The 11961-nt window shown below is 37.3% G+C and overlaps 1 protein-coding gene across 1 annotated transcript in view; it reads right to left on the bottom strand.

Annotated features, from left to right (window-relative positions):
* Window positions 1-305: 305 nt before the first annotated feature.
* Pih1d3 (PIH1 domain containing 3) overlaps window positions 306-11961 on the bottom strand; it is a 42576-nt gene continuing 30920 nt past the window's right edge. Inside the window, exons 6-7 of the mRNA XM_021154016.1 lie at window positions 5334-5419; window positions 306-1198 (exon numbers count right to left, since the gene is read on the bottom strand). Of these exons, the coding sequence (XP_021009675.1) occupies window positions 1072-1198; window positions 5334-5419 (213 nt within the window). The 3' untranslated portion in view covers window positions 306-1071. The remainder of the gene's footprint in view (window positions 1199-5333; window positions 5420-11961) is intronic.

Genomic DNA, 11961 nt, shown 5'->3' with positions numbered 1-11961 from the left:
TCTGTGACACTAACTTCTTTTGGGCCCTTCCCTTTTTCCCTCCCTCCCTCCCTCCCTCCCTCCCTCCTATCTACTTCTCTCCCTCCTTCAATGCTCCCCCTCACAGAACACAGTGATGGTAGTCATTTAAATATTAGAGTCTCTTGGCTTTGTGCTTTGATAATCACTTTTTCCAAAACTTTAGCCTAATTCTTCTGTTAGCTCTAGTCACAAACTCGATGTCTGGTAGTCATATACACAATTGACTCCAGGAAATATTTTACTGAATATTCTAGTGATGGTTGACATATTTCAGTTCTTTATTTCTTTGTCAAAATTTACTCCCAGTCAATTTCACAGTTATACAATGATATCAAATTACAACAATGATAAAACATAACTTTTTCATAAACAGTAATGAAATAAACTCATTCAATAGTACAGAAAATGCAAGGAACATTGGGATAATTTATGAAAATAAGAATGTCCAATTAGGAAGATAAAAATGAGAGAAAAACGAATCTACAAATATATCTATAAATATTACTTTTTCAAGTAAACACGAGTCTCACAGGACAGAGCAAAACATTATAGTCCTTTCTTACTTGTATGTTCCAGAACAATATTAAGGACCTAGATTGAAAACATCCTAAATCACTTGATAAAAATCAATGGAAAAGCAACCAAATGAATTTTTCTGGTGATAATAATGACAAATCCCTATGTAGCAGGTTGTCTGGTAGTGTGATTAATTAGCTGAAGACCTTCAGACTGCTGATTTAAGTGAATCACTTATTTCATGACCATAGCTCTGCTGTGCGATTGACCATTTAGTAATCTTGATGATTAACCTGAAAATATTTTATTCAGTTCTCACAATAAAAATGGAACAGCACCGTCTTGTATGAAACAACCATTTTCCTAACAGTTATAGATTTGACTATATATGATCAAAACACCACTAAAAATCAGAACCTTTCTAAAATAAGTCAGGGGGCAAAAAAGAGACCATAAACAACCAGTACTCAAAGGTAAAACCAAAAATATTCCCACTGTCATGAGTTTTTTCTATCTCTTCTTATTCGTGCAGTTTCAGGAAATATTAACATCCAAATCTCTTTGGAGGGTCATCCTGACTTCAAGTGTTTCAGCTTCCCAGATATAGGATGCTCTAGCACTGTTCCGTTCCACAGGCTGGGGAAAGTTTACTAACAGCTTCCTAAAAATGAGATAAGATAAACAAAATAAGATTAGAACCTGGAATTAACTTCCTAGAGTAATATACCATTTTCAATAAGGCAGTATCGGATAAAAAATAACTATATAACACATATCATATACCAGTTTGGATCCTTATAATTTTAAGCAAGTAAGCTGCATGTGGAATTTAAACCCTTTGAAAGTGGAAGCAGGAAGACCCCCAAGTTGAAGGCCAGTGTAGGCAACATAATTAGAATCTGTCTCATTTTTTAAAAAAATCTAAGCAATTGCTGGGCAGTGGTGGTGCATGCCTGTAATCCCAGCACTTGGGAGGCAGAGGCAGGTGGATTTCTGAGTTCGAGGCCAGCCTGGTCTACAGAGTGAGTTCCAGGACAGCCAGGACTGCACAGAGAAACCCTGTCTTGAAAAACAGAAACAAAACAAAACAAAACAAAAAATCTAAGCAATTGTTCTGACTGATCCTTTCTCTTTCTTTAAACTGACCTCGTTTTACATTGTATACAATCTCAGGGTATGCCTCTAGGCATAGAAATAGATCCATGCCTCTGGGTTTGTTGGGCTAATCTGGTGTCAGTCTAATTTATATGTAGGTGGAATACAGCTAGCAGATACAAATCTGAAATTGGAATGGTTCTTAAACGCTTCTTTGAACAACACCTTAGGCTGAGCCCCTACTACCTATGTGGACTTTGGATATTGGGCCTGGGATGATTTCAATGCCAGATCAATGAAAATATTTCTTTCTGCTTGCCTCTGGTTCTTTCTACTACACATTGACAAAAAAAAAAAATTGCTGTGATAGATTGCTGAGTTTATCTTGCTGTTTAGGGCCCAGTGGCTGGACAGTTCCATGATTTTAGATGTATCAGTGCAATATACTAACCATAATCCTGTCATAGTGCTCTGAATTCGAATTAGGCATAGGGTCAGCTCATGCTGATGCCTGATGCATATTTAAATATGCAAAAACACATACTAACCTCACTTTCTCAGTAGAGACACAGTAGAGACAGGGCTTGGGTGTCTTTTCAACAGGCTGACAGAAAACTCTCCTAGATCCAATTCAGTAAGGAAACCTGGTATTTTGTATGTGTGTGCTTGTGTATATATGGTGTGCATATTTGTGTTTCTCTGTGTGGGTGTCTTTCTTTTTTCTTTGGTTGGTTTAGTTATTTTTGTTGTTTTTCTTTTGTTTTCTTTTGTTTGCCTTTTTTTTTTTGAGACAGGCTTCCCACTGTGCCTAGAACCTGTCCACCAGGCAGTTGTGTCATTGGCTTTTATGTGGGGTCAGATCACAGGCCTTCATGCTTGTGTGCCTAGCCCTTTACCCCCTGAGTTCTCTCCCCAGCCTCTGGCTTTGGGGGCAGGAAGTACTACTTGGATAGTAAATTTTACAAGTCTCTTTATAATGGGCTTGATGATCATATTTAAGGCATTTATTTATAGTATTCTAAGAATTAAATCATACAACTAATGGATCCTCAATATGTAAGCAAAATGGAAAAGATTCTGAGAATCACCTACCTCCAAATCTTTTCTCTTTTCTAGCTAAGCCAACATAACCACCTAAAAAAAAATTCAGGAAACCTCTCTTTTGGTTGAATAATGGTAGACATCAGAGGCTGAAGGATAATACAATGGATGCATCTCACTAATGAAATCACTAGTGAATTTAATTGAAATAAACCCACTGGTTCTGTCTTTCGATACATGAACAGAATGTCCTCCGTGAAACCTTTGCTGAGACCACACCAACATAACATCATCGATTTCACAGATAGAAATCAAGTGAAGATTGGGCTGTGGAAAGACTCAAGCCAAAGCATATTTCTGATTATACAACTTCACGTAACAGTGTAACTTTAAAATATGCTCAAATAAATCTATATTTCTCTCTATTTTAGTTAAGTTTGCATAGGGGATATGTTTCTCCCTTTACTGAATATGTAATATATAACTGCAGTACATGTGTGGGTTAGTTTTGTCAACTTGACATAGAGTAGAGTCACCTGGGAAGAAGGAACCTCAACTGAGGAAGTGACTCTCAGAGTGGCCTATGGGCATGTCTGTGGGGGACATTTTCTTAATTAGTGATGAATGGGATCGCGCTCAGCCCTCTGCAGGTGGTTTCAGCCCTGGGCAGCTGGTGGTCCTGGTTGGCATAGAAAGCAGGCTGGGCAACCTCAAGGAAAAAGCTGGTTAGTAAAAAGCACTCCTCTGTCCTGGTGTCCTCTGCTTCGGTTCTTGTCTCCTGGCCTAGCTTTCCGCGGTGATGGAGATGGAGGATGACCTGAGAATTGTAAAGATGAAATAAGCCCTCTCCTCCCCAAGTTGTTTTTGGTCACCGTTTTACTGCAACAACAGAAAGCACACTCAGGCAGTATATATCCTATTTTTCATCTGTGCATGTTCTTTAGATAATTTAACATACAAGTGGAGTATACAAATGACCTAGTGCAGCCCAAATTCTATGGGCAAAAGTATCTCGGTGAGAGACTTTCATTTAGGGAGTTCTGATGGGTATCTGAAGTGATGGCAAAGCTAGAACAGCTGTCTCAAGATTGATGGAGACAGGGAGAACTGCTAGAGAAACGGAAATTAACTGCACAGGCTGTAGATATGTGTGTGATTTTAGCAGGCATAAAAGTATCGCAGAAAACTGACTATTCATTTAACTAAATCTCCTTATAAAGGTTGTAGGGAGAATACATGCATATAAAAACATAGTATAAAGCTTAACCACTCCTTAGAATGATGGTAAGAATGGTAAATCTAGTTTTTATAAGTTAAACGTTTGTGTGTGTGTGTGTATGTGTGTGTGTGTGTGTGTGAATACATTTTTAAGTGGTGGGAATGATCAGAAACTTTAGATAAATATTCAACTGAAGATCATTTTGTGTTAAATGAAAATACTGCAAAAATAGTCTTTTTATTGAATATTTTATTTATTTGCATTTCAAATGTTACCCCCTTTCCTGATTTCCCCACCAGAAACCCCCTATCCCATCCCCACCCCTCCTGCTTCTATGAGAGTGTGCCCCCACCACTCCTGCCTCCGGGTCCTCAAATTCCCCTATGCTGGGGCATCAAGCCTTTACAGGACCAAGGGCTTCTCCCATTGATGTCAGATAAGGCAATCTTCTGCTACATATGTGGCTGGAGACATGGGCCCCTCCATGTGTACTCCTTGGTTGGTGGTTTAGACCCTGGGAGCTCTGGTTGGTTGATATTGTTCTTAAATCTTCTCAAAGCCCCAAAGCTCAACAAAAGAAAATTGTAAATGTTGATAATAAAGGAAAAGATTTTCTAGGAACTACCTGCTTCCCAAACCCAGTGTGGAATGGCGATGAGTTCCAGAGCAAGGAGCACAGCAATCATTCATAGGTGCTCACTCATGGGCGCTCACTACTGTGTAGTTACACGGAAATGAAGCAAGTCCATAAAATACTTAGATATTTTGTCTAATACACATCTGTTTCCAACAAAGTCCTTTGTGAAGAGTTAGTTGTAAGAAGCAGGTCTGGTTCATCTATGCTTCAGATGAAATGTTTTGTAAGAAATTTCCTGTGTATGTGGTCGGAGGAACATGATTTGAGCTGATAGACTGTGAAGAATGATTTTGGGCATTTTATTTAAATGCACACACTCAAATTTTATCTTAGAGGCCTACTACCATTCAAAAAGTTTAATGATAATGCTTCTTTTATATAACCATTGTACCAAATTCCACATCAGTATAAAGGCAAGGCTTATAGCTCAGCAGAATTTCACTTCTAGCTGTTTTTAATTTTTTTCTGATAGCCAGAACTATATTATATTATCAAGGGTTCTGTTTCAGTGGTGTCAACCTTCATCTAATATGCAGGGGCAAAATATGAAAGCTAGGTATTTCCAGACATTTTGGAACTGAATTCAGAGTCCTGTGCATGCTAGGCAAGCATTTTAACCACAGAGTTCTATCCAAGCCCCCATATTCAATGTATTGTGTAGATCAAATTTCTGAATTATCAATGGAAATTTCACCTCTGTTAGGGCTTTAAGGTTAGTGACAACGAACCCTACTTTAAAAAAGCAATAATCTAATGAGTCACTACTATCACAACCTTCTATTTTCAATCTTCTGTCTTACTCACTTTTTAGGAGTGCGAAGATCAAGGAGCATTTCCTGGATGTCAATTTGAATTTCAGAAGGGTTCGTATTGGGCAGTTTAATTTTCACCTAAGATGAAATAAGAAAATACTGTCATTTTGGAGAAAAGATACTTTTAAAACCATTAGGATATATGTGCAGTGGTAATATAATATTGACAAAAGAAAGTGTCAACTATGTACCAGGCTCTGTGATTTCCTTTTATTGATCGTATGAAAACAGGTTCTTAGCCCCGTTTTACTTGTGGAGAGACAGAAGAGTTTAGTAAGTGGCTTAAGGGCAGCCATAAGTAATGGAAGAGAGCTTCCAATTCACCATTAGACTGGGAGGGGTCACTGGCCACCTTTATGTAAGTGGGTCTCATATAAATGTATAAAATATGTTAAGTGTAGTTGTTGATGCCAATTTGTAGTTTCCTGGTAAAAATACCCATACCACATTTTCTACAGAAGTACTGGCCTCCAGAAAAGTTAAAGTAACAAAAGAAAAACAATAACCTAATCTCTACCTCCCAAGAAGAATTTCACTTACAAATGTCTCATCACAATTACCAGAGGGCTTAACAGCAGTTCCACTTGAAAGGATATATCCCAAAGCATTGAAAACAAGAATGCAGGGCCAATTGTGGCTATCTATTGAAGTTGAGGAAAGCCTGGTCTACATGAGTTATTGCCTCAAAACAATAGCAAATGAAAAAAGAAAAAATTGAATTTTATAAAAAAGGAAACATTCAAAAATTTGAACCTGGTTTTGTTCATAATAGCAGTATTCATCATACTTGAAAGGCATAAAAAAACAAAATATATATCAATTGATACATGGATAGAGAAAGTGTATCATGTCCATATAGTGGAATATTATTCTGCTGGAAAAAAGGGACAGAGTACATTAATGTTTTTTATGTGTGTATGAGTGTTTTGTCTGCATGTTTGTCTGTGCACCACATGTACACGTGGTGTCTAGACATCAGAGGAAAGTATAGAATCTCCTGTGATTGGAGTCACAATTTTGAGCCTCCACGTGGCTGTTAGAAATAAAACCCATGTCCTCTGCCAGAGACACCAGTACTCTGTACTACAGAGTCATTTCTCTAGCCAGACAAGTACATTTTCTTGATAAATCCTGAAAACAGTTGACTAAAGGAAGGAAGTCAAGCATTAAAGGGTGTGTTTTGTAGGATTCTATTTATATGGCATGTTAGGCATGGGCCAATCCTGAAGACAGAAATAGCCTGGAGTTTGATGGGGGTTGGGAAGTAGAAAAGAGTGGTGTCTGCTTAACATGTATGAGATTTCCTTTTAGGTATATGAAAATAATTTGGAAATAGATATTAATGATGGTTATATTGAACTGTGAATAAACCGAGTGTCACCAATGATAAATGTGCATTTTACCACAAATTTGCACTTCTCTAATTTACATCTGTTTTAGTTGGAGTTTTTATTGCTGTTATAAAACATCATGGCCATAAACAACTTGAGGAAGAACATGTTAGTTTATTTCATCTTAAAAGATTCTGTAGTTCATTATCCACCAGGGCAGGAACTTGGAGGCAACAACTAGTGCAGAAGCCATAAGGAACGCTGCTACTGGCTTGGTCCCGATGGCTCCCTGTTTTATGCATCCCAATACCACTTGCTCAGAGATGTCACCATCCACGGTGAGCTGAGCCCTCCTACATCAATAATTAATAAAGAAAAGTGCACAGCAGGCTTTCCCAAGGGCTAATCTGGTGGGAACAGTTTTCTTAATTAACATTACCTCTTCAAAAATCTATCTTGTGTCAAGGTGACATAAACTAGCCGAAAGAACATCTACTTTTTTTGTAATGGTAGATGACATATATTGTGATATACACACATAAATGTGTGAGGACATATAATTTCTGTAAAAAAAAAGGAACAAAAATTGAATCCAAAGTTCAGGTAAATTATGAAGCTTTTTCTATGATAAACTAGATGACCTGACATTTTAGTTATTTGGGGAGTCCAATTGTAATTGCCAGTGTAAATGCAGGCTTTAAAGGAAATGTGTATGAAATAGTGACATACTGGCATTTCCTCCTAGTGACATACTGGCATTTCCTCCTAACATGCTCAACACACACAACGGTGTTTCCGTAGGGTGAGTTATCAATACATGCTTCTGAGTTATATTTTCTTTATTAAATCCATACGATAGCAATTGAGAGGTGATAGCATTTAAGTACTTCTTGTGGTTAACTTTTTACTCCAACAATTAACTTCTAAAATACATTTTTAGCAATTAAATCTTCCTAATGAGAGATGCCTTAGTGAAATAAATAGCACATGTTTCACAGAAGCAGTTATAGACACTCTGACTCAAAACAAATGAGCATTAGATTGGACAAAAAAATCCCACTTTGACTGAAATAACTTTCCAGTCGATAGTCAATTTGAGATGCCCTTTAATGTCTTGTACTAGCCAAATGGATCAAGGGGTAGAACTATTTGTTTCTTGACTTTGAAATGCTTAGATCATTGAAAGTAAAATGGTATTTCATACATGTCGGAAGGATCATCGAGGAAGGGAAGAATGATGATGTATGGGAAGTTTAGATAGACTTCCTAGGCAGAACTTCAAGGTGGTTATTATAATAATCTGTGGTTCCACTGAAAGATAATTCAAAGAAAACAGCTCACTAATTTTTTTCCTCTTAAGAAAATTAAAAGTGTCTGCTACAATATTTCAAAGGAGGGACAAGAGAAAAAAGAGCTTAAGTGGGATGGAGCACACCAATATCTCACAAGATAAGGATTCCATGGGGATCTGAACAGAAAATCCCCTCCTGAAAACTGGAAGGGCTTGTACTTGTCATGGGGATCAAGGGATACAACTGTTTCTTACTTTGAACTGTTTAGATCTTTAAAAGTAAAAAAAAAAAAATTATCTCATAATCTTAACAGAACTCCCCCCCCCCGAAATATGAGTCAGACTTGTTTAATAATTGGTATTGTCAATAGATACTCAGAAAATAGTTGACCTCTGATTGTGTGAAAGGCTTATCTTGTTAAAAATTGCCAAGTATGGAATAGCACTGACCAAACAAAGGAATTTAGGTTCTTTCTTTTACACAGTGTGCAAACTGAATTCATTTAGAAAGGACTACACAAACAAGATCCTGACACCGACATTATCAAAAGACATGCTAATGCTAAAGAGGGGTAATTCCATGGGCTTCCACATCCTAGAGCAGGAACTATAAGCAATTAATGACTGGAAGGATGTGCCCCCTAATTAGTTACCCAATGCAAAATCGTCATCCCTGACGTCATATGCATACAAACAATGAAAATGGACTCAGCAGATTGTATTTATATATATTTGTAAATACAAACATATAAATACACACACAATAATACAAGTAAACAACAACAACAATAATAGAAAAAGAGGTTAACAAATTGACAGAGGACATGGCAGGGGCTGGGGGAAGGGCGGGGCAAAGTAGTGTACCTATTTCAATTAAAAACAAATTTTAATAAAAGAATAATTTAAAAATATTTTATATGTAACTTGGCTAGTATATACTATTGATTGAAATTTTAGTAAAACTTAATATATACAGATGACTTTGTGTTTATATTTTGAAAACTATTCTAAATTAATTCAAGGGCTATAGATATCATAAAATACTTCTATTTTTCAGAACTATAGTCACTGTTCCTGATATATTTGATTATTTCACAAAGTTAGAATTGAGTTTCACTACGAAACAAAATAACATCAGGAAATTGTGATGAGAGAGGCTTGGGTAGGCTTTATTTTGAATCGCTTGAACAATTTAATTTCCCATTGTTGAACTATGAAAACAGATGAGATCTTTTTTTCCATACAACCACAGTAGTTTATAAACAAAACCTCTTGAACAACAGTAATCCGCAGAAAATGAAAACAACAAAGATGATGGATCCCTTGAATTTACATAAATATTCATCTCTAAAGAATAAGTACATAGAAACATGTGTTCTCTAAAACAAGGGCACAAAATCAATAAAGCATAGTTTTAATTAAGGTATGCTTTCTATAATGTCATTATCATTTTAAACATTCTAGTACTACATTGCCACTCCTTGCTTTGCTTTTTAAAATATGTCCTCTCTTATCACAGGAGTCAAGCTTGGACCCAGGTGTGGTGAGCCAGCCTGCAACCCCAGCACTTGGAAGACAGGCAGGAGGATTAGGAGTTCAAGGCTAAAGTAGGAAACATAATGAGACACTGCTTACAAGAAAAAAAAAAAAAAGCTCGGTTCATCCACAGACTTCCAATAATTACACAGGCACTCAATTGTCCCCTAAGAAGTCATTCCCTCCACCACTATCAGTCAGTCCCTCACCACTATCTGTCTTGATACAACCCAAAGCAAAGCCATTCTGCTTCTATCTCCATTTTCTCACAACAATAAGACGCTTTCTTTTTCTTTGTAACGTAATAATTATCACATGGCTACTCCCATCTCTTCTGCTGCTGTGTCCTACACTTCAAGGATTCTGCAATGCCTTCTGTTAGGTCCACTGGACCACACAATGCCTTGCCCTTTCCTCATTGAATATTCTCAGCATTTTCTGACGAAATGAAATCTGTGTCTCCACTGAAGGCACTGTTTTCCCCATGGCCTTTCCAGTTAGTTCCTGTTTTTTTTTTTTTCATTTTGTGTGTGTTTTCTCCTCTCCTTTATACCACTGTCTGTCCCTTCTGTTTCATTAAAAGAATGCCATGTCCTGTAGCATTCCAAGTAACAAAAGCCAGACACAGAAATGAAAAATACTGTGTGATCTCTCTTATAGATGCACTCTTTCAAAAAGGAAATGCAGAGAGAGGGAATAGTGGTTACCAGACATAGAAGAATGCAAGAGTCAGGTGAGAAGAGTTCAAAGTCTCAATCGTATAAGATGACTAAACCTAGAGATTTGAAATACAGCATGAAGTCTATAATTAATAACAAATATTTCCTTAGATTCTACTGTAGATAGCCTTAACAAACACACACATGTGAAATGAGGTATATATAAACTGAACTGACTGTAGCAATCATTTCATTATGTATATGGACATCAAACCATTTTAAATATTTGTAATTAAAATTTTCACATCTTGATACTATACTGACCATTACTGTTTATGTTCAAATCAGTTACCAATTTCCGGGATCGTTCTGATTTCACTAAATAGTTCCTTAGTCTCTATAATATTTCCCATAGCACCTCCTGTCTTAAATCTTAGTGATTCAAACATTTACTCAGATTTTTCTAATATTCAAATTTCACTCCTTCATCTCCCGTAAATCTTTGCTCAAACAGTGCCTCCTGAGAGGCCCTGGCTGACTATACTACAACTATTCTAACCAAGGAAATATTCATCAATTGTTATTGCATGCATATTATGTATATGCATATATTCCTAAATATAATCTATTTAGTCCATATAATGTTACAAGAGGGATGACTGTTGGCAAGGGACAACTAATCGGTATGCCCTTTCCTGAGGGTGACCTCTTCTTCCACTATGAGCTTTATTCAATTGCTGTGGGTTTTTATGTAGGGTTGAGGCCTTGGCGGCTTGTCCCCGCCCAGTTTGGCATGTTCGAAGGTGTCATCCTTGCTCCGCTCACAATTAGGTAGTCATGTTGGGGAGACTTCAGTAGCATAGCTGCTGATGTTACTAGTATACACAAGCTCACAGGAAACTCCCTGATCTACTGGCTCTTGCAATTTTTCCACCCCTCTTTCATAGAGTGTGGGGGCTGTGGGAGGGTTTGGAGGGAGGGAAGGGAAGGGAGAAACATCATAACCAAATGACAAGCTAAAAAATAAGCAGAAAAGGAGCTATTCATAAGAAGTTGTATCCACCATTTACTACTACCATTCTATACTATAGATCCAGGGGTTTTATTGCTACAACAAACAAGAAAGAGATAGGTGGGGAAATGATGGAAACATAGAAAATAAACTTACTATATGAGAAAAGAACATGCCACAGAGAATGAAATAACTTGGCATACTGAAGCATCAGAACCATATGGCTAGAGCAAGTAGAAACTAATGAACAAGGAAGGAAATGGAACATGAGATGAAACTAAAAGAAGGTAAGACTGAGATCACATAGGACCTCACAGGTCAGGTAAAGGCCTAAGTGCAAAAGGAAGGCATTTAGGGGCCTATGTAAAGAAAGGCTTGATCTAATTTTGTACATTTATTTGCTATCTTTTTTTTAGCACAATTTTGTGTCCTTCTTACTGGTTGAGTCATTTTGCTACATAATCCAGCCTAGCCTCAAATTTACTGTGTAGCTTACACTGACCTTGAACTCACCACTCTCCCAATTTACCCTACAAAGTGCTGGCACTTGCTTACTTTTTAAAGATCTCTTACACTGTGTGTCAAAAGGCTACAGTCAAAGGACAGAGATGAGTCAGAGGCAAATAGAAATGGACCAGGCAAGAAATGGTGGTCCTTTGGAACATAAAATCAATTGCTGTGGTAATTAAAATTAGCAGGGCTTTAAAAAATTGTCATCTATTGGATGGAACACAGGGCCCCTAAGGAAGGAGCTAGAGAAAGTACCCAAGGAGCTAAAGGGGTCTGCAACC

The sequence above is a fragment of the Mus caroli genome, chromosome X, assembly GCF_900094665.2.
Source record: "Mus caroli chromosome X, CAROLI_EIJ_v1.1, whole genome shotgun sequence".
In the NCBI taxonomy this organism is placed as follows: domain Eukaryota; kingdom Metazoa; phylum Chordata; class Mammalia; order Rodentia; family Muridae; genus Mus; species Mus caroli.
This window is presented reverse-complemented; position numbering and strand designations above follow the sequence as displayed.